This window comes from Microchirus variegatus (genome assembly GCF_963457635.1).
Source record: "Microchirus variegatus genome assembly, chromosome: 2".
Taxonomy (NCBI): domain Eukaryota; kingdom Metazoa; phylum Chordata; class Actinopteri; order Pleuronectiformes; family Soleidae; genus Microchirus; species Microchirus variegatus.
This window is the reverse complement of record NC_139803.1, coordinates 39,547,478-39,570,969: the sequence shown is the minus strand read 5'-3', so window position 1 is coordinate 39,570,969 and position 23,492 is coordinate 39,547,478. Positions and strand designations below refer to the sequence as shown.

General features: G+C 41.4%; 1 protein-coding gene across 1 annotated transcript in view; it reads left to right on the top strand.

Moving 5' to 3' along the window:
- Positions 1–23,492, top strand: part of ablim2 (actin binding LIM protein family, member 2) — a 71,366-nt gene that overhangs the window by 22,305 nt on the left and 25,569 nt on the right. The window contains exons 3-12 of the mRNA XM_083909944.1: positions 5,694–5,877; positions 9,019–9,131; positions 9,247–9,373; positions 10,098–10,191; positions 17,051–17,138; positions 18,737–18,795; positions 19,760–19,801; positions 20,492–20,569; positions 20,687–20,830; positions 21,791–21,823. Of these exons, the coding sequence (XP_083766070.1) occupies positions 5,694–5,877; positions 9,019–9,131; positions 9,247–9,373; positions 10,098–10,191; positions 17,051–17,138; positions 18,737–18,795; positions 19,760–19,801; positions 20,492–20,569; positions 20,687–20,830; positions 21,791–21,823 (962 nt within the window). The remainder of the gene's footprint in view (positions 1–5,693; positions 5,878–9,018; positions 9,132–9,246; positions 9,374–10,097; positions 10,192–17,050; positions 17,139–18,736; positions 18,796–19,759; positions 19,802–20,491; positions 20,570–20,686; positions 20,831–21,790; positions 21,824–23,492) is intronic.

The window sequence follows — 23,492 nt, the reverse complement described above, 5'->3', positions numbered from 1 at the left end:
AATAGATCAGGCCCAAGTGATCCAGTTCTTGAAGATGTAGATAGTTCAGGTACAAATTTGTGCGTATTTGAAAGTGAACTCTCCACTTCACAAACTCGCTCCGTCATCCTCCCTATCCTTTTCCCACGCGAATGAGCGATACGAGAAGATAAGAGGAACGCCCGCTTTTGAAGATTTCCATCGCCGATGACGGTCGAGATTAAAAGACTTGTGGTAATTCATTCAGACACGAGCTCATCATCGGCGTTCGAGGCCTCGTCTGCTGCTCTGGGTTTTCTCTCTCAGTGGGCGAACCGCGCTGCTGCTGCTGCTGCTGCTGCTGCTGCTGCTGCTGCTGCTGCTGCTGCACTGCAGATGAAACGAATTAGATCAAATGTTTAGGTTGACTTTTAAAAGTATGCCACGCTTCCTGGTGGTCCATAAATGATGGAGGAGGTGAGCGCCGCTTAAGGAAACCAACTTATAATACAGTAAGGAGAATCGTGCATGTGCCAACTGGCAGCGCATGTATAAATATATACAGGGTCTGAAAGATGAGCTGGTGGGAATCAGGACTCAGGAGTTTGGATTTCTGGCTCCGTCTCTTCCAGTCCATATTTCTCTCTGCCAGAGCTGCTGTCACTGGGTCTTTATGGACCAATTTCAAGCCTGTCAGAGTAGAAATTAGTCCTCTAAAGTGACCGGAAACACGTCCAAGTTAAGTCGTAAGCGTGAAAGAACTAATTTTCAAGTTGAATGCTACAGGAGGTGTGGGAATCACAGGGTACCGCAAGGCGATACATGGTCCAAAATGCCAATAATCATCGCGATACAACGATTCTGTGATAATCAATACATTGCAAGACAATTAAGTTGCGATACATCGCGATATTTGTCCAACTGAAGACAATAAAATGTCTGTGAAAAGTTAAAAGTGCAGGGTTTTTCTAACCCTAACCCTAACTTTAACTGTGGATGGGGCAACGTAGCTTTCTCCGTCATTATCCCGCAGTAAAATCCCTCTTTTTCTGAAGTAACGACGTTGATGTTTACTTTAGAGCGCCTTCGTTTGGTGATTAAAATATCGATAATTGTCCTTGCGTATCGATGATGTTATTGAACGGGGGGGGGGGCGACAACATCGCAAATCAGCAAGTAAATGTGTTGATTCTATAATGACTTTGAGAAGTCAAAACTTACCAGAACAGTTATAGCAGGAGTTGCTGTTGTTGCTTAATGTCCAACAAAAACAACACAAAACGCCACAGAAATGGAGAAAATGGTCTCGTCCAACAGCTCCGTTCAGCAGTGGATCGTCTGACCTTAAATGTCAAAAGACGTTTGTGTTGATTCAGTGATTTCAGTGACTCGTGCTTGTACTGCTCATTGGGAAGTGTTCACCAAGAGAGTTAAGTCCATTTGCCAATTTTATTGCTTCCTGCATTTGATGCAACATTAAGTCCCCATTTTCAAAGCTGTTTCTCAACCGCACAAGGCCAAGATAATGACTGTGAAACTGTTGAGTCCCAAAAAAACAGTTATCCGGCCATAGTGAAGTGAACAGGACATGGTCGAGTGCACAAATTAGCTTAGTTTTTGTCCTTGCATGATTGTAAACAAACTTTTAGAGAGGTCGTCATGCGTGACGTCATGTTTTACGTGACTCCCGGTTGTTAAAATGAGTCTCTAAAGTGCCGCTAAACTTTAAAAACAGAGGCACACATACGCAGTACACAGCTACGCTGGTTGTTTGTAGCGCTGTTCTTTTCGTTTAATAAACAGACCGCTCCAGTTCCACTGTAGGCGCGCTAACTGACGCTAAAAGGAGCTAATGCAGCTAACGGAGTAAAAACTAACTGGTAAACGGTGCCTGGACTCCGGTGTCGTGGCACGTAAACATGGCGTCATTCGCTTCTTTTTCCGGTCAATTGTCATGGAAACGCTCCATGCGTTAACCTTTTGCACAACACTACTACAACATTAATTTTGGGGTCTTACCTATGTTCCCCGATCAGGTTAGATGTTCCCCGTTTTTCCCAAAAAAGGTCCTATGTTCCCTTCTTTGTGGAAGCCTGGGTGTGGCGCTCCAGGGTAAAGGGTTAGGGTAAGGGCAAGGAATAGGGTTAGGGTTAGGGTTAGGGTTAGGGTTAGGGTTAGGGTTAGGTTTGAGGTTAGGGTAAGGGTTAGGGTAAGGGTTAGGGTAAGGGTTAGGGTAAGGGGTAGGGTCCTATGTTCCCCGGGTCCTTAGGGTGAAAGCGGGGAACATAGGACCCTTTTTCCCCGGTCACATACAAAGCGGGGAACATAGGACCCAGGGAACATAGGACCCTTGGAACATAGATACGGTCCCTTAATTTTACCTTCTTTTTGCCATCCCTCCATCCAGTAGAGCTGTAGGACTATTTTGACACTTGGTACAACCTATTTAAAAAGTCCAAATCTTGGATTTTGTTGATTCTGGCAAGAAAGAAAACATATTTTCATCTGAAGAGTGAGATTTTGGTTCTCCCGAATTTCGTCAAAATGCTGATCTGTCATACGTTTAATCTTTTATCAAATAATCGCCATCAATCCGTCCAGATTACACCATTATCAGCCTGGAGCTTTTATCTAACTGCAGACCTGGTTCCGCACATGTGAACCGGACGCGCTGGTGCTGGAAAAATACGTCGTCCGCATCCTGATGAAAACATTCCCTGCTTGTGTTGTTGTGGTTGTTTTATAAGCATGTCCCAACCACTGGGAGTGGATCGGAGAGAGAGAGAAGAAAAATACAGTTACGCGGTGCGAAAAAAAACCCTGGACAAAGGTTGTCCAACATGTCGGGGAAAAAAGTTTTCATAAGCTGATAAAAAATGGACTGTTGTGCAACGAGTAGGAAAAAAGTGAAATGGAGGATAAACACGTGGAGGAAGAACCTCAGAAGTACTGCAAACGTTGCTTTTAGGATACTTTTAAATCCCTCTGTTATCCCTGCGGCATAATCTTTATACCCCAGACATGTATTTATGAGCGTGCCTTGTCACACGAGGAAAAGGAAACCTACAAGACTCGTAGCCCTCGCATTTTGGGACTATTTAGGGATAGGGACATACACGAAAAACAAGGAGCAACCGTCTAATTTGCTGTTGTTCTACTTTCCGTTTGTGCAATAATTTTCTGTGATTCAATCGTAGTTGGACAGAAATTTGGCCCACGCTGTGTGTGCTTTATTATTTTAGTACATTTTTGCTACATAGGGATTAAATAATGGGTCAGTTTATCAGATTTAAAAAAGCCAGATGTGTCGAATGTGTCGCTATTCAATGCAATCTCTGCAATTTAACACAGAAATGGCTATAATTTAGCTTTTATAGCTAAATTGTGCGTGTTTAAATCCCACGTTTTTGCCTTCTCGTGTTCCCTGTACGTGTGTGATCTCACCACCGTGGGCTGCCCATGTGTCTTATCTCACACCTTCACAACATCCTTGTGACTTTGAGACTGTGAGAAAGGTTCAAGCGAGCAGCGACGCAAAAAAAAAAACACCCGCTCATTTATCTTTCCTGACACGCCGAGAAGAATGGCGGGAAAAGTAAAGGAAGGGCTATTGTTTTTGCTAAAGGAGTGGAATAATAGAGCGAGGTTTCCCCCTGAGGGTGTGACTGTGCTGTGATGTCATGCAGTTGCCACGGGTTACTGAGTGTTCATGAGTGTGTACAGTTTGTTTGGGTTTTTTTTTGCAGGGGGTGGGGGGGAGTTGCTGTTAGACATTGTTAGAGAGACACTTTGCAGCCTGCACACACACAATAACTTGTTTTTATACCTTGGTGGGGACTTCCAATTCCTTGCTTAACCCTCAATCTCAAAAATTCCCTGAATTTTAGTGCAAGTGCCGTCCCGATTCTCAGAAAAATTCAGTTTAAAGGCTGTATCGCCCTCAATATTGAGATTTTCCCAGACCACCCTTGGGAGCAAGGGCTACCCAGAATGCATTGCGTTTTTTGACGTAACAAAGATGGCGCCGAAAGCAGCCAAACGAGTACGCTACAAATTAAGTATTTTCTTTGTAAATAGAGATATAAAAATGATGAAAACCATTTTATTATCTTAGTTTAGGCCCATATTATGGATTACTGACGTCATTGTTGCGTAACATTTATTCTTATTTTACGATATTTTGTCAATAGCCGGATAGCTGAATATGTCCGTGGTTGTGGTATTTGTATGAGTATCATCTTATAACTAACTGACAACCTAATAACTTGACTGACAAACGGATCGTTATTAATAATCCTGACGTAAATGTGTTCTTCTTCTTTTTTGGAGTTGACAGACTGGACGCAGCTTTCGCGTTATTCTGCCCCCTACAGTCTGAAGACGTATCTGCATTTAAGGGGTGTCCCATTTCTAAGTGACAAAATAACCCTCAACACTTGGTTTTGAGGGCCAGTTAAGATTAAGGGTTAAGATTGAGGGTTAAGATAGGAATTGGAATTGGCCCTTAATGCACTCCCTAACCCCTTACCTGAACCTTAACCACCACAACTAAGCCCCTAATCTTAACCCTTACCCTAAACTTAACCCTAAAACCAGGTCTTTTGGAACTTACAAAGATATAAATACCACACAAACTAGGTCATTGTCGGTGTAAAAACAACACGAGGAAAAACAATCAGACGTGTCAAACGTGCTCCGCTCAACACAAAGCCTCCTCTTCCACTTAAGTCTTTGCACGACTTGAAATGACGACGTACAGGATTTGCAGGCCGAACGTTTCCCTTTTGTGTGATTCTGATATTGTTGACAGGCGACAGGATGTTGACTACGCTTATTAAAATGAAAAACATGACTGTAATCATTTGGCGTCACCTTGTATTTGAACACTGTGAGGACAAAAGCATAGACATGACATAATGTTTAATGACATGCAATTATGTCAGTGTAATGATCCACACAGTCTGTTAAGTCACTTTTATAAACTGTATCTGAGGAAATAAACGTGCCATTTAATCATAAATTACCCAACGGTAAGTCACTGAAGAGTGTACCTTTGGACAAAGTCCACGTAAGCTAGGCTAAGCTAACGGCATACCGATTCTAGCTTCGTATTAAACGGTCAAATCTGAAAAATTCTCATTAAAGTGTCTGCTGGAAAGTAAAAAAAAGCATAATTATGAAATGTGGAAGTCAACAACATGAAGAAACTGCGGCTGTTTACGCCACTCTCCATTTTGAAATGCTAAGCTATGCAAAGCTAACTGTATACTGGTATGGATAAAACATGACGTATTGATAAATAGATTGTAGTATTGGGAGGTTATGATTGAAATATTTTTATTTATTATGTTATATCAACAAGTTGCGTACTATAGAATGAGTAAAGGCTTAAACAATTACTCAAATGACTATTTTCATGACCAATTGATCGGTTTGAGGTTTTTTTCTTCTTAAAATGTGAATATTTTCTGATTTCTTTGAAAGAATTCAGCCAAACTGAAATATTTTAATTTGTAGACAAACCTAGACATGTGAGAACATAATTTTCTGACATTTTATGGACCAAAATATTATATAAAATTAATCGATGATGAAAATAATCCCTGTCGGTTGCAGGGTGTGCATTTCATATCTTTTGCTTGTATTATAATCTCTGAACTTGTCATCATTGTTGTCTAATTTGTCCATTTCCTGTCTTCTCTGTCCTTTTTCCTTTACCTACGAACCTCCCCCAGTCTGTGGATGTGAGCTGGCCCAGGGCGGCTTCTTCGTGCGGCAGGGCGAGTACATCTGTACTCTGGACTACCAGCGACTGTACGGCACCCGCTGCTTCAGCTGCCAGGACTTCATCGAGGGGGAAGTGGTGTCCGCTCTGGGCAAGACCTACCATCCTCGATGCTTCGTCTGTGCCTCGTGCAAGTGAGTTTTTTTTTTTTTTGCTAATAATGGCACAAAGTCACTTTGTTTTTACACCTGTCAATTCTCATCTGACTCAAGAGCACTCTTATAGAACGCTCGTGTCACGTCAGATCAGTCAGTTGATAAACATCTGTGTACTCATCATCGTTGCTGCTTATGTTATAGATAAGAAGAAGAAGGTGTGGTTATTTAAAAGACGCATTCACAGCCGGAATTGTGTGGACGTGTGTGTCTTTAGGTAAGGGTTAGGGTTGACCTTTCAGGACCAGAGGTCCTTACACCGGCCAAAAAAATTGACGAATGTGGGCTGGTTCGCCAGGAAGCACCAAGGTTCTGAATCTCCTAGAACAGCACTAGAGCCAGAACCAGAACCGTGTCTGTTTAACAGAGACCAAAACCTGGTCCAGCTTGTTTCTGTGGAAATGGTCAAGAGTACAGCTCCAATTCCGGCATTCATTTGAGATTGCTAATATTGGGGTTAGGGTTAGTCAGTGTCCTAAGATTTGGTTTTAGGGTTAGTGTTAGACTTGGGTTTAGTTTAGTGTAAGGCATTCATTTGTGATGTCTAATTGGGGTTAGGGTTAGGGTTAGGGTTAGTCAGTGTCCTAAGATTTGGTTTTAGGGTAGTGTTAGAATTGGGTTTAGTTTAGGGTCAGGACTTCATTTGTGATGGTTAATATTAGGGTTGGGGTTAGGGTTAGGCAGTGTTCTAAGATTTGGTTTTAGGGTTCGTGTTATATTTGGGTTTAGTTTAGTGTCTTAGTGTCAGGTATTCATTTGTGATGGTTAATATTGGGGTTAGGATTAGTCAGTGTCCTAATTTTGGTTTTAGGGTTAGTGCTAGATTTTGGTTTAGTTTAGTGTAAGGCATTCATTTGTGATGGCTAATAGGGGTTAGGGTTAGTCAGTGTCCTAAGATTTGGTTTTAGATTTAGTTAGACTTGGGTTTAGTTTAGGGTCAGACATTAACTTGTGATGGTTAATAATAGGGGTAAGATGGTTAGGGAATGCATTATATGTAAAGATGTTCTCATTAAGGATGATGGTCAAGAATGTGTGTGTGTTGTTGGGTCTAAAAAGGTAACAGGATCCTCACGTTGGCAGGAATTTTAAGTGTGTATGATCAGCCCACTTAGACCATTCCCTTAGCTTGTGTCAAGTGTACCACGTGTGTGCTACCGTAGCGCGGCGAGCCCAATGCCCGAACCTGAGATCAACAGAATGTTCCCGCAGCGTTTGTGGTTTTGTAACGTGATCGTCATAAACTTTGGCCACTCGTCTTACAACAAATGAGCCTTTTGTGAAGATCTAACACTCAGGTTTATTGTGAGCGATGTAAAAAAAATAGGGCAGATGCTGCCCCGGAGATGAAGCAGCAGACTCTCCGCTGCCGTGCAAGCGCGTCTGTCTCGCGGTCACAACGCCGTAGTGATCATCAATAATTCACCCACAGTAAATCTGTCTGTGTTTATGCCCAACCTCTGTCTGGACCTCTTTGTTTGCTTTATGGCAGAGCGTACGACCAAAATCTGGTTAAACACCTTCCTCGTAATTAAAGATGAAAGAGATTCTGGCTTCAAGGACCTCAAACTGTCCAAAAGACGTCCTGAATTCATCCTGAATTGGACATTTGCCGTCTCTTATGTCCTCACTGTTGGCTTCAAGTGTTTCTTTTATCTTTTTCCATCTTGTTTTTGAAAGATCAAGTGTGTAAGAACTGGTGACATCCAATCCTAAGACTGCAGATTGTAACAAACAGACGACTCACTCTGATCACTCCTCCCTTTCCCAGGAGTGTCAGGGAACTACGGTGGCCTTCACATACCAGAAAGGATGTTTTTTTTCTTCCTAACTGCTCCAAAACACCCCAAAAACACACTATTCTCTGACTTGTTTGTCCATTTAGGGTGCTGTGGAAGGTTGTGGCCTTCGCTGTAGAAGGTTGTGGCCTTCGTTAAGCTAAGCCCTCACCTAAATGACCAATGTAATGTTTTTACTAAGGCAATTTTTATTTGAAAGCAAATTTGTGCTTAAATGAACACATTTTCTGCCAATGAACCACCCGTAACTGTATGTTATGTAAAAGAAAATACAACTTTTAAGAACTAGAGATTTCCAAATTGTCAGGTGCAGCAACCACCGTTTTAAATGAGACAGACTCAACACATCCGAACCAAAAATAAACAAACTTGTTCACTGTTTATGTGTATGAGTAAACTGTAATCTGGCTCCTGGACGTGTTCCTCCGTCAGTAGCTGGCTGTCACACAGAGAGCGACTGCAGCTCAAATGTCACATTTCTGAGCTGGAGGATGCAACACGTCGCTGCCAAGGACTCGTCAAGTCCATCTGTGACTGACTCTCTGCCACAGTGGCCGCGTTTGACGAGCATGAGACATTAGCAATGTGTTTGAAATGCATCTTAATATAATGGCTTTGGTCTCTGAAGGCCTGCTAATGAATAGTTGTGATTGTTCTATCCACTTGGGTCTTCACCTACGACTCTGTTCACACCTCGTTTCAATTATCGTTAAAAAGTACATATAGGAACCTGAATATACGCATGTCTGTCCATCCTTAGTATATGAAGTATTGAACTAACAGCTGCTAAGTTAGCTTACATAACTTTTAAAGTTCCCCATGTGTAAAATAGACACACTAAAAAGACTAAAACTTTTTTTACTAGCGTAAACCACCTGATTTCATGAATTGTGTGAAAGAATTAGCTTTTGAGCTAGGTCATCTCTCTACGGAGGCGGCTAAGTTAGCTTACATAACTTTTAAAGTTCCCCATGTGTACAATTTAGTGTATTTATTTTCATTCAGCTGAAATTTAAGACATAATAATTATGACTGACTTTGTTTTTTACCAGTGTAAAATCACCTGATTTCATTCTTTCATTAATTCATAGCGTTTGAGCTAGGTCATCTCTCCGGAGGCGGCCATTTTGGGTCACCATGTTTTTCCAGTAGCTCACAAATGACAAACTACATTTACACACTGTACTTTTACCCTAGCATTTTTGGATTTGCTTAATCTTATTTCCGATTTTTTGGGGGGGAAATTTGAACCCTGATGATAAATCACATATCAGTATCTGATGTTCTGTTTGTTTTCTGTTTGTTTTCTGTTTGTTCGCAGACAGCCATTCCCGGCCGGCGACCGAGTGACATTTAACGGGAAGGAGTGCATCTGCCAAAAATGTACCCAGCCACTCCCTGCCAACAGCCCAGCACCCATACAGGCTGTCCACAGTCAGTGCTTTGTTTACGTCTCTGTTTACTCCCCGTCTCGTCTTTTGCAACCTCTGTTTTTGCACCTACGCTTTCTGTCATTTCAAAAAAAACAAAAAACACTGTGTTTGTGCAGATTGCTGCGGTTGTGGGAAGGAGTTTAAGAACGAACAGTCTCTGGTGGCTCTGGACAAACACTGGCACCTGGGCTGCTTCAAGTGCAATGTCTGCAACAAGGTGCTCAACGCCGAGTACATCAGCAAGTAAGTCCCGCTGCAGTCGACCACTTCAGCTGAGTGTAAAACGCGTAAAAAAAACACTCGTCAGAGCGGTTGAACGTTACACAGGCTCTGTAGCAGAGAGCTGGCAGCGTCACGTCTGTTTAATATCTGCTTAAACTCAGTCAGACATTTATGTTTTAAAGTCTATGAAGCAACACGGTATCTGCTAACATTCATTGCACAAGGGTTTTCTAATCATTTAATAGCCTTCTAACGCAATTAGCAAACACAATGTACCATTAGAACACTGGAAATGGGCCTCTATACACCTATGTACACATTAACATCTTAACAATGTATAGAGTGTATTTCTGATTCATTTAATGTTATACATTGAAAAAAAGTGTTTTTCCTTAAAAAATAAGGAAATTTCTAACTGACCCCACACTTTTAAACGGTAGTGTAGTCAATATATGCTTTAAAAGTCCAAAGTTTTGCATAGAAATAATGGAAGTTATCTCTGGCTCCAGAAAGTGAAGCCAGTGTGGAATCTCCTAAACCCTGTATTCTCGCAAATGGCCACCAGGGGGGGGGGCAACTCCACTGGTTTGTGATTCTAAAGGGGCAAAAAAATGAAAATAAAATGTGATTTTTTTAGCCATATTCTTTGGGGAAAAAAGGGCTTTTCCTTCCATTTCTAAATGACCCCAAACTTTTGAACGGTAGTGTCAGTGCCTCAGCGTCTCACCCTCTCTTGTCCCATCAGGGACGGGATCCCCTTCTGCGAGATGGACTACCACGCCATGTTCGGCATCCAGTGCGAGAGCTGCAAGAAGTACATCACTGGGAAAGTCCTGGAGGTAACTTTACTGCGCTCTGACGGACTATGTATCATGTCATATTATTCAATTTCAAGGTCACGATTCAGTACAATTCTGCCATTTTTAGTCGCAGATCATTGGTTTTATGTCATGATAACTCATTTGATTGTTTTAAACGTGCGACGTGATGTCATGGCTGATATAATGTCCGTCATATGTTTGCAGTGTACCACGCTAAGGCCTTATAGTCTCATTAAAATAGAAGAGAAGTCATGGAGTCGTGCAGATCTACGTTGTATGTTAGTGTTTTATCTTCTACTTCTACTTCTCATATATATATATATATGTAGCAGATTCCAGTGTTGACCCCATTTTTCCAAAGCGGTCATTAAACTTTCATCAGCTCTCATATGAGCCGCTGATGCAGATACATGAGAAAAGCTTCCAGAGCGGAAACAGCAAAGAAATCTGCTGCGTTTCTTTGTCTTTAAAGCTGTGCACGAACAGATCTGAGACCAGCTTCTGTTAATTGGGCAAATTTAGGGTGCGTTCACATGTAGTAAAATGCATGGGAGAATCAAGAGATTGAGTGTCTTTAACCAATGCTGTTATTGTTACTAAGCAACCAAAAACCTGGGAGCTGCTGAGATGAGTGAAGTTGCTGCTGCTGCTGCTTCACTGGAAAAAAAATACACAAAAAATCATGCATTTCTGTTGCAAATAATGAGTTTATGTGAACACAAGATGCAGCAGAATCGTTCCTTTCCTTCTTATGTTCCTTCCTTCCTTCCTTCCTTCCTTCCTTCCTTCCTTCCTTCCTTCCTTCCTTCCTTCCTTCCTTCCTTCCTTCCACCCTCAGGCTGCTCACCCATTCATCATCAGCCACGCTCAGGTGCTGCTCTGCCTCTTGAAATGTCATCTGTGTTCAAGGATTTACTGCGACAAAAAGAGAAAGTGCTATTAGATATGGAGGGAGAATAGATTCTCAGGTTGTTGCTGTCATTATGTCATATATATGTGTGTGTGTGTGTGTGTGTGTGTGTGTGTGTGTGTGTGTGTGTGTGTGTGTGTGTGTGTGTGTGTGTGACCTAATTCAGTGTGTGTGCCTTTGAGCAGTGTGTGTGAACGAGGAAGCTTCATGATAAAGGAAACAAAAACAATCAAAGAATTCTATGTTTTCTTAGTGAATATAAAGGTATACTTTTTTTTATTGTATTTAAGGTTTATTAAGAATAATACTTAAAGGTGCATTATGTAATAAATCTAAAGCAACTGGCCATAAAATCCTCCTAATATGTCACAGAGACTCAGGAATAATGTTCATATAACAAACTGAACTCACCAACAACAACAGTACAGACAAAATATTTGCATTAAAAAAAAAATATTTTGCAGACTGTAAATCATGTTTATGTTTTGAAATCATGTTTTGGCGTCATGTGGCGCCACCTACCGCCGTCTACCAATCAGTGCAGTCAGTAGAGTCTCAGCAGCCGAGCGACCACGGGTTGCCAGTTAGGTCAGAAAAAAGAAACTGAAAAGACCTCGGTATTTTGAAATTGAATGTAGTAACAGTTTTTGGCCACATTCTTACATATGGCGCCTTTAAAGTAAACTGCCATGGTTAAGAAGTATAAAGGCCAGTTTACCCCCACAAATGAAACAGCACCAGGAAACCAGGCGATCGTTCAAAATGGCCGCTCAGCAAATGGCGTTGAGGAGGCCGTTCTCTGTGAATCAGAAATGGACGAACGGACAGGAAATGAGCAGAGAGATTCAGTCCGAGTTGGATGAGGTTGAGTTTACAGGTAGAAATCTGTGTGTTTGTTTCTGCAGTGATGGAAGGAAGTGACATGTGATACTCTGCTCTGAGAGGAGAGGAGAAGAAGAAAGCTTTTAGATGAAGGGGGGTGAGGGAGGAGGAGGATGGTGGTGGTGGTGGAGGGGAGTAGGAGGGCAGGGGTGTTTGCTTCTTGGTAGTTCCCGCCGTGACCTCAGAAAACAGCCGGGCCAAACCACAATCCCTCACTTTCTCCGTCCAATTCATCACACAACGCACTCTCATATTCCCTCCTTTCATAAACACCTATCAGGTTCCTGCGTCTGGAGAGAGGAAGAAACAGAAGAAATGGAATGAGAGCGTTTATCTTTCTGTGTGTGTGTGTGTGTGTTTTTGTTACCTCTTTAGGACCTTTTTTCTGGCATAAACACTGACATGGAGACCAAAACCTGATTTCTGAGGGACTAGTTAAATGTTTGTGAGCTAATATTGTGATTCTGGTTGAGGTTAAGGTTAGTGTTGGTTGTTGTCCTGATATCGAAGAAGCGAGATAGCAATATATTACCTTGTTGCATTATTAATGAGCCCCAGCACATCACACAAGAGTGTGTTAATATTACATGATTTGAACAAAAACGGTGTCGTTTTTGATGCTTAAAGATACACTACGTAACATTTTTGTTAAAAAAAAAGTATTTTAGCATCATGGAAATCAAGTCATCTGAGATAGAATCAGACTTCTGCACCTCATCCATAAGTTTTGTCTACAGCCTTGGCCCATGCATGATGGAAGACATTGACTTATAATGGGACAGGTCAGAGTTAGAGAGCGCCTCCTATGGCTGTTCTACTAAGCAGCTCTGCATATAGGTCCATTTGGTAGAAATGGTCTGAGTATATGGACAAAGTATTTGGCCACACCTGTTAATTATTGTATTCAGGTGTTTCAAACACTCTTTGGGCTCTAGGTCCCTGATCTCCAGTGAAGGACAATCTTAACTCCTCAGCATACCGAGACAATTCTTTGCTTCCATTGTTGTTTTGCAACAGTTTGAGGAAGAACCTTTTCTATTCCATCGTGATTGTGCCCCATTAGTCGAAGCAAGGACTAAAAAGACATGGTTTGACTTTTGTGACATTTTTGTGTGGAAGAACTTGACTGACCTGACCTCAACCCCATCGAACACCTTTGGGATGAACTGGAACAGAGATTGCGAGCCAGGTCTTCTTGTTCAACACTGGTGCCTGACCTCATAAATGCTCTATTTAATGAGGAAATGGGCACAAATTCCCATAGAAACGCATCAAAATCTTGAGGAAAGTCTTTCAAGACTAAGAGACAATTCCAATCCCTATCTTAACCCTCAATCTTAACCCTCAATCTCAACCCTTAATCTTAACTGGCCCTCAAAACCAAGTGTTGAGGGACATATTCAGCTGACAGTTACCACACACCACGGCTTATTGAAAAGTAAGCGATAGCAAACGATAGATTGTCCGCAAAGCAATCTGGGTAGCCCTTGCTCCCAAGGGTGGTCTGGGAAAATCTCAATATTGAGGGCAATACAGCCCTTAAACTTGGCCTTGAACTTAATTTTTCTGAGAATCAGGACAGCACTTGCACTAGAGGGAGCGCACATTTTTGAGATTGAGGGTTAAGCAAGGAATTGGAATTCACTAATTTCCTAACTCCATATTGAAGTACTTGAATATGGCAATACGGCCCTTGTTGTAACGGTCAGTCGTCCCAATACTTTTGTCCATCTGGTGTATTTTCTTAATCAGTCTGATAAACACTATTCCAGCTCTTTGCGGTCTCTTTGTTTTGGTCCTAAATGAAATGCCAGCACACACACACACACACACACACACACACACACACACACACACACACACACACACACACACACACACACACACACACACACACACACACACACACACACACACACACACACACACACACACACACACACACACACACACACACAGTTAGTTGGCCCAGTTGTGTGTTAGCTTGAGAGGCCTCGATTTCCAAACACTTTACCAGCTACTGGAGTGCACTTTGAAACATCGGCCGATACGAGATGGAGCTCTCAAAATGTCACGGCATTTGTTCGAGATCAAAGCGTCTGCTCCGCGGGGAGGAATCGAGTCAATAGTCGGGACTTTACAGCAGCAGCAGTGTGGAGGAGAGAGGATGGAAATGTTGTTCCTTGTGTGTCTTTCCTAGTAGCCAGTCGGGCAGAGAGAGAAGATCTAAAATTAGAAAAGGAGTTTGATGACCTAGACCTTGAAAAGAATAATGGGAATGGTGTGGCGTGCTCACCAAAATCTATTCCAATCTTCTAAATGGATCGACGCTCTCGCCCGACTGGTTTGTGCAATCGAGATGAAAATATGGCCTGTTAAAAAAACAACAATATGGTCTGGAAGCAGTGTAGAAACAATTGTTTAATGGTTAAATTATGAAATCGTCTAAATGTACCACATCAGAAAGGGAGAGACAGAGTTGTGTGAAGCTGACATTCAGAGCCTTTTCTTGCTATATGTGGACTATGCAGCTGCATAGGGCCCCACAGACACCAGGGGGCCCCAAAACTGCAAGTTCAGACTCATATTTTATTATATTTTTGAGCATTAAAAGTACCCGTCTTTATTTGCATGTATTGGATGCATTCATTTTGCACACATTTGCAAAGCATCTAAGTGTTTGTGGGGCAATCAGAAAAAGTTAGGAATCAGGGGCCCCAAATAGTATCTCGCATACTCGCATAGGGCCCCCAAACAGCTAGAAACGGCCCTGCTGACATTTTGTTTATATTTAAAAGTTTAACCTATCCATAAAGTGGTAGAGAAAGGCTCAACACTATCTTCGTAACCTCACCTGCTCTATTACCACAGAGCTGCCATCGTCACACCAACATCTGCACCACTGCTGCTTCAAAAAGACGACAGAGTCTAAACCCTCTTTTACCCCTTATTTCTTGGAAAAACATCCCATCATCAAGTTCATTCCCCTCCAAACCCTCAACCCCTTCTCTTCCTTGACTTATCAGTCCTGCAGGACATTGAATATGATCATTTTCCCCTCATGCAGCCTGTCAGAGGAAAGATTTGATTGCGGTCCTATCTCCTTTCCGGCGCTCTCATACTTTCCATGTTGGGAATTTCAATCCAGTTCCAGCCTTTTTTTATCTCCTGGCCTCAGTGTTTCTAAGTCAACTTCCTCTTTTCTCTCTCTGTCTCTCGTCTACATGTATCTGTCTCATTTCACTTCAAATATGAAGAGTTGGCTCTGCTGCCACTGCACGCTGCAAGTTGCTAAGTACCTGACCTTATTTTCCTCGCAGTAATACCAGGATTTGGTCTCATTTGTGGTCAGTTTGTGTCTCCGCGTGCCTCCTCTCTCCATCTGCTGCGCATGTGTTTCAGATAAGCATTAGCTCGGGTTTTATCCAACGATTAGGGTGTTGACGTCCTGTTTTCCGTTGTCGTTTGTATTTCTGAGATGATGCAGCAAAGTTCAGGAGCCTCAGAGGGACATGTGGAGTGTTCAGGCCTGTTGTTGAGTAATGATGGTGATGCAGTGTGGAGGTGGAGATCATCAGCAACCATCGCATGATTGTTTTTGCAAAGGGAGAAAAGGGAATGAGTTCATCGCAAAGTATTTGCATCTCGTTATTGAGTCCGTTCGTCGTTGGCGTTTTAAAAACGAGATGTTCTGCCAACAGAGTGAGATAGTTCTACTTATCCAGTCGGGTTTTGATTGTTGTTAAAGTTCAAAACAGGATGGAGTTAGGCTGAGGAAATATCTGTTGGGTGGTTAGGTGGTGATGGGGTTGGTGACCCAACTGAAATCTGATTTTAGAAGAATACTTGCTTCCGCAAGTACACATCCATATTCTTTTTTGGGTGTGCACATGCTTTGAGTTGGTAACTAATATCCTGATCCAGAGGAACCACAGAGAGTAAGCCCAGATCCAAATAGAACCATTCACAACAGGAACCCAAAGCCTGATATATATGCTCCATTCCTCAAAACCCAGAACAAACTTAAATCAGAACAAGCCTTTTCTCCCCCACAAATGTCATCAACAACTTTATCAAATCCATCCATTATCAAAAAAGGTAAAGGGAGCACAGATTATAGACAGAAGCATAAGTTAGGATTGTAGAAGAGCTGGCGGTAAGGTACACTCTTAGAAATAAGGGTTCCTTCTGCAAGGGCTGAGGAACCTGGAACCATTTGCTTCTGGAAAACCCTTTCCCGAATAAAGGATTTTTCAAGGGTTCTTGGTAAAAGTAATGGTTCCAGTAAGAGCCATTTTGATCCAGAGAACCCTTTAAAACCCCTTTCCTGAATAAAGGGTTTGAAAAGGTTCTACCTGGAGCCAAAAAGGGTTCTCCTATGAGGACAAGCCGAAAAACCTTATATGGTTCTACTTAGCACTTTTATTTCTAAGGGTGTAGTTTGTGGTTAGTTGCCAAGGAAATTACTGAAAACATACGCTGGGGGAATCCACAGAATAATAATTATTATGTCCTACGACTCATTCAAGCAACAATGATCAAAAGTGCCTTGTGATGAAGTATAAACCAGACAAGACAGTTCCAGATAGGAGACCAAACAGCTGGACTTTTGTCCTCGACTGAGTCATATTAGTCACGAAATGGATCCCTCAAGACCTGGAGGTCCCAGCGGCCTGCGGTTTAACAAGTCAAGAAAAAGTAATCAACTCTTCAACGATAACGCAATGTAACAGGAACATCCGTCCTTCGACCGTGTCTTCCTCCTCCTCTCTTTGCACTGCCGTGTGGATTCTTCCTCGAGCTCTGGTGATAACGCGCAACCTCCATTAGCCTCCGAATGTCAAGTCATGTCATGGCGTCTCCTTCATAATTAGCTGTTGAGATGCTGCAGAGACGTTTTATGTCAATTTGTTTATGATTCTCATATCATCGTTGGCTTCCCTCACTGATCTGCCCTGAATGAAGCTGCTCTACTCCTTACTCTGAACAAGTGCTCCACCTTGTGGCTGAATAATAAACCACTTCTTCCTCTGTAGACCTTATACCATCTATGACAATAACATATCCCTGTCTCCTGCTCCACAGGCTGGAGAGAAGCATTACCACCCCACATGTGCCCGCTGTGCCCGCTGTGAGCAGATGTTTGCAGAAGGCGAGGAAATGTACCTGCAAGGTAAACACCGTTTGTTTGACTTTCTTGGATACAGAGACACACAGAGAGTGCTGTTTTGTGTCCTAACCCTGAAACCTTCCAGGATAGCTGCTGCTATCATCTAAGCCACAAAAGGAATCAGTCAACGCAACACATGGCCGTCTATTCTTAGACGATCAGAAGCTGTTGGTCCAGTGATGACAGAATCCGCGGGTTCACCCTGTTCTCTCTTTATCGCACACCGCGCTCTCTAAAGCTCCGACACCTGTCTGCAGGCTCGGTTTGCTTCTGGTTGCCATCAGCAGCACCCGACGTCAGCATAAACCCGATCCCATATGGGTCTTCTGGATCCTAATGAAGTGGATTAGCAGTTTAGTTAATTCACATAATTTGTGCCTGAGTCACAGCCACACATCAGACACTGCTGTTCTGACACAAGGTAGCAGCTGGTGTCCTTGGACGGTTGATTTGTTTCACGTCGTATTGAGCATTCATTTAATAATTCCATATCTATAATGATATACTATTATAACAGTTGAGGAAATACGTCCTTATTTAAAAGAGATTTGACACAAATGTGTTCCTAATGTGCATTTTTAATATATTCTATGTTTGTTGATGTTTCTTTCTGTACACTTTGTCTCAACCATGACATTTTAAAAAGCGCTTTATAAATAAAATTGGAGTGGAACAGAGTCACTGCCAACTTTGAGCTAACGCTAGTGTAGGCCTGTTAGCATAATCATGCTATGAAAGGTTAATGAAATTATTTTGCATTTCTTCAAACTTTCAAAATTAGAGTTTCTGGTACACTAAATATGTTTGTTGTGCTAGCGGTGTAAGCAGAAAAGTTAAACTTAATGCTAATACAAGAGCTAACTTGTCAGTAGACTAGCATTAAACAGCTGATATAACAGTCTATACCTGTTAATTTGGTGTTCAGGACTTAGTCTTATATTTTTGTCTAAAGCTTCTTCCTTGAACATGCTAATGCTAGCTAATTATTATTAAATATAATATATACCTGAAGCAAATAGCATTTTAGCTGAGTCAAGTTGTGGGCTTTTTATTTCTGCTTTATTTGTTATGCTAGTGGTGTAAGCAGAAAAGTCAAACTTAATGCTAACAAGCGCTAACTTGTCAGTAGACTAGAATTAAACAGCTGATATAACAGTCTATAAGTTTTAATTTGGTGTTCAGGACTTGTTCATATATTTTTTGCCTAAAGCTTCTTCCTTGAACATGCTAATGCTAGTTAATCATTATTAAATACATTATATACCTGAAGCAAATAGCATTTTAGCTGAGTCATGTTGTTGGCTGTATATTTCTGCTTTATGGGAGAAGAATATTTGTTACACAGTTAGAGAATTATGTCTTTGAAATAGCTTGAAATAGCATAAAATTGTTGTTAGCAGCTTCAAGGTCTAAAATGCTTGTATTGGACTGAGATACGAGAGTTTGAGATATGGGTATTTGACAGGAAAAAGTGGTATTGCGCCATCTGTAGTTATAAATGGACCAATTAGTCAACATGGCTGCCATCCTGACTCTGTAATAATGTGAATGTATTCTGTGAAAACTTTGACAGATTCTGTGTTTTGTCCTTGTGTCTTCAGGATGTTCTATCTGGCATCCTCCATGCCGACAAGCAGCCAAGCAGGAGGAGAAGAGTAAGGTGAGTTGACTCACATTTACGATGCTTATCCGAACTCTTCGAAGCAAAACAGATAAATAGAAGTGTTGGCTTTCAATATTTCCCTTTCTACCATACTAAAAGTTCAAAAATGACGTAAGTAGTGCTATTTTGGCTTGTATATTTGGCTTTGTCCCAATCCTATTCTTATATTTATAGAATTCTATGCAACATTACCATTTTGGACAAACAGTAAATAATCGGAGAAGAAGGTTTTATGAATACTGCAGTTGTGAGTGTCTTACGCAGTAACAGATATTAGTGTTCTTCCTCAGAAATCGATTACTTTGGTCTGTTTATTGACTTTAAACTATTTTAAATTCTGTTGTTTTTTCAGTGCACGCAACTCAAAAAAATGCTTGATCTAGCTTTGGTCTATCAGTAATGGAAACTAAGTTAAAGGTGCATTATGTAATAAATCTAACCCAACTGTCCATAAAATCCTCCTAATATGTCACAGAGACTCAGGAATAATGTTCATATAACAAACTGAACTCACCAACAACAACAGCACAGACAAAATATTTGCATAAAAAAATATATTTTACAGACTGCAAATCATGTTTACGTTTTGAAATCATGTTTTGGCATGTGGCGCCACCTACCGCCGTCTACCAATCATTGCAGAGAGTAGAGTCTCAGCTGCCGAGCAACCACGGGTTGCCAGTTACGTCAGAAAACCAAACCTAAAAGACCTCGGTATTTTGAATTTGAGTGTAGTAACCGTTTGTGGCCACATTCTTACATATGGCGCCTTTAAATTCACAAAACACAAGTTAAATCACATAATATGAGTACAAGTGGGTGTCATGAGCGACACGGCGGATGCATCGGCTCCTTCACAAACAAAGGGTTTTATTTCATTCAGGTTTTTTTGGGACATTTTTTTATCGACCCTTTCATTTCCCATCCTCATTCCTCACCATCACCCCCTCTCCTCTCCCAGAAGCAGGTCCGGATTCAGCTCAATGACAACACTGAGCAGCAGGTCCGTGCTCCCGAAAGTCCCTGCTGCACCCACCTGAACCTCCACTCCACTCATCTCCACCCAAACCCCTGCTCTGTCCCTGCTCCCCATGTAAAAACATGCGCTGCATGGGTTGCAGTTGACATTTTTTGCTTTGTGTCGACACGCACACGCACACTGTCAGTTTTCCTGATTTAAGTGTTCAGTGGCTGATGATGCTTTATAGAGTGTGTGCATGTACGGGACATCTGTATCTTGTATCTTTAGAGAGGGGGGACGCACAGACTTGTGGACATAGTTGACGTCTTTAAAGGACACCTGATATGTTTTTCTTCATTTCCTGCGGTTAAAAAGCACTTCTCTGACGATGGTTGTGCTCCAAATATTTGTTCTGTGAGGCAACAGAATGACATTTGACTATTTATTGTCCAATATTGCACTATTGGTACATTAGAAGACAAAATGCTGTGTAGTTAGTGAGTTAAGGGAGTAATATTGTGACATTAAGAGCTTTGTTGAGTTTAATACGTGTGCATGAGTGTTGGGAGTTCCAGACGAGTTAGTCGATAATCTGTATTTAACTCAAAGCATGAGCTTGAGTGGATGAGCAATAACTTTATGTTCCTCCCTGTCTCCTCACCTCCCTCCCCCCCCTCACCGTCCACTTTTGATTTACCACTAATTGTGTTGCCGTTTTTCTCTGTTTTCCAGGTGACCCGGACTTCCTCCGAGAGCATCACCTCAGTCCCGGCGTCCAGCGCCTCAGGCTCTCCCAGCAGAGTCATCTATGTAAGCGACACACCACCACCACCACCACCACTAGGGGGCAGCAGCTCCACACAGCTGAGTTACACTTCAGAGCATCACATCGTCTTTGAAAATAACAATAACCTGCTTCACTGCCAGGCCAAACTAGGAGAGGAGAGGCTGGACTACAAGGACCTGGCTGCTCTTCCAAAGACCAAGGCCATCTACAACATCGAGAGGCCGGACATGTTGTCCTACTCTCCGTATGTCAGCTATCCGTCCGAGGAGAGGCATTACGGAGAGGTAGACGATCCCTTCCTTTCTGTCTGTTTTCCCCTGCACCAAAGTCCGTTGAGAAATTCAGCGATTTAACATCACACCACACAGGAAGTCGTTTGTCCACTGCTGCTTTCATTAGTAACTTTAAATACGTCATTTTGTGACTTTGGTGGTTGACATTCTTTATATGGACTTACCAAAGTGACACAAACTTAGCTCCTATAGCCCCACAAGCTAAAAACATTGGATTTTTCAATGGACTTTGGTGCGGTAGAGTACCAACTTGAGTTTCTAGTCAAAAAAGCTTTGTAACAGTGGGAGAAAGTGACAAATGGCTTAAGTTTAAATCCCCCAGTGAGGCCTCAAACTTTCCAAAAGCATCAAAACTTGATCTGATATTTACCATTCAATCAAAGTCCAATCAAAATTCTCCAAACTCTAGATGTATTGTACCATTTGCAGACGACTCACCGCTATATTGATCCAAAATTCTTCTGTATAAGTAACTGAGGGATCTAAAAAGGCACAATTATCTGTAAGGAGGTGAAGACTAAGCCCAATCCTAGGAAAGTGTCTTTTTATCCATTTTACTGGAAGTTTCATCACTATCTTTATTTCATAAACCACACAAATTTGCACCACATCGCTGTTGTTTTGCGCACCGTTCCCTTTTTGCAGCTGCTGTGTTGCTTCCATCATCCTCATTCATCAATGCCACACTCCATTTTCCTCTCGCTCCACTACATTCATCCATTCCTCCGCGGCGCAGTCACACCCTCTCAAAGCTCTGAGCATGTAAACGAAACGAACACATTTCAAATCCACCTCGCTCATTCCTACGAAAAAATCTCCTCCCTGTGGATGTGATTACTCACTCGCGCTGAATGATCGCGCTCATGGTTTGGATGGTTAAACTCATATAACCTCACATATGAGTTCATCCTAACCATTTTTTATTGCTTTCTTCTCCCTCTTTATTTGCAGTCCCCCCAGCTACTTTCTCCTACTCCCACAGAGGTAATTTAATGCCCGATGAATTGCTGCATGACGCCGACCCCAATCACTGTCATGTGTGTTTGTGTGTGTGTATATGCAGTTATACTAACACAGTACTTGGGAAGTATTTGGTCGTGTGCTTGAGACCTTTACAATAAGAACTTTTGAGGCACTTGTATGTATGTATGTATGTATATGCGTATATATATATATGTACATTACGTATTATATACACATATATAAAAATATGTATATATATTAATGAATATCAAAAATTAATTAAAATTATTCTTTAAGAGGTTTGCAAATATTTTCAACGGATCCTTGTTCAGGGCGATGCCAACTATTATGATGGTAAATTTCAAGTCATTCTGAGATACTTTTTGTTTTTGAGAAGAAAGTCAGTTCACTGTCAAAGTGCATCAGAGCAAATGGATCATTTCCTGATTTTCAAAAATTCATTAAAAATATTCCTTAAGAGGTTTGCAAATATTTTCAACTGATCCTTGTTCAGGACGATGCCGACTATTATGATGGTAAATTTCAAGTCATTCCGAGATACTTTTTATTTTTGAGAAGAAACAGTTCACTGTCAAAGTGCATCAGAGCAAATGGATCATTTCCTGAACTTTAAAAAATTAATTTTAATTATTCCTTAAGAGGTTTGCAAATATTTTCAACAGATCCTTGTTCAGGGCGATGCCGACTATTATGATGGTAAATTTCAAGTCTTTCTGAGATACTTTTTGTTTTTGAGAAGAAAGTCAGCTCACTGTCAAAGTGCATCAGGGCAAATGGTTCATTTCCTGAATTTCAAAAATTCATTAAAATTATTCCTTAAGAGGTTTGCAAATATTGTCAACGGATCCTTAGTCAGGGCGATGCCAACTATTATGAAGGTAAATTTCGTGTCATTCCAAGGTACTTTTTGTTTTTGAGAAGAAAGTCAGCTCACTGTCAAAGTGCATCAGGGCAAATGGATCATTTCCTGATTTTCAAAAATTCATTAAAATTATTCCTTAAGAGTTTTGCAAATATTTTCAACGGATCCTTGTTCAGGGCGATGCCGACTATTATGATGGTACATTTCAAGTCATTCTGAGATACTTTTTGTTTTTGAGAAGAAAGTCAGCTCACTGTCAAAGTGCATCAGAGCAAATGGATCATTTCCTGATTTTCAAAAATTCATTAAATTGTTTTTGAGACTGAAGTCAGCTATTTTCAACGGATCCTTGTTCAGGGTGAAGCTAACTATGCTAACTTAAGCCTGTAGAAGCTACTTTAGTCTCTAATTTTTCATCGCAGAATTGCTAAAACAACAAATCAAATAGTGGTCTAGACTTTTTGCACAGTAGACCTGATTCTGAAAGAATAATGTAAAGTTTTTTGTGCATCTTTTTCCGCCATATTGAAGCCAAAAATACATAAACACATGAAGCTTTGAAGCGTAGATCTGATTTCAGTGGTCATTGTTGACAGTTTTACTCTGATTGCAACCACGTACGTACATGCTATTGCTTTCCCGTGCCTTTAATTTCTCTGCTTGGCGTATGCATTACAGTTCATTTTCGTTCGTTGATTAATGACCTGAATTGGTTCAAATGACACACAACAATGAGAATATTCCCCATCTGTGGCGTGTTAAAGGTTTCCGTTTTTTCCATTATCATCTGTTTTGTTTTCCCTCGTG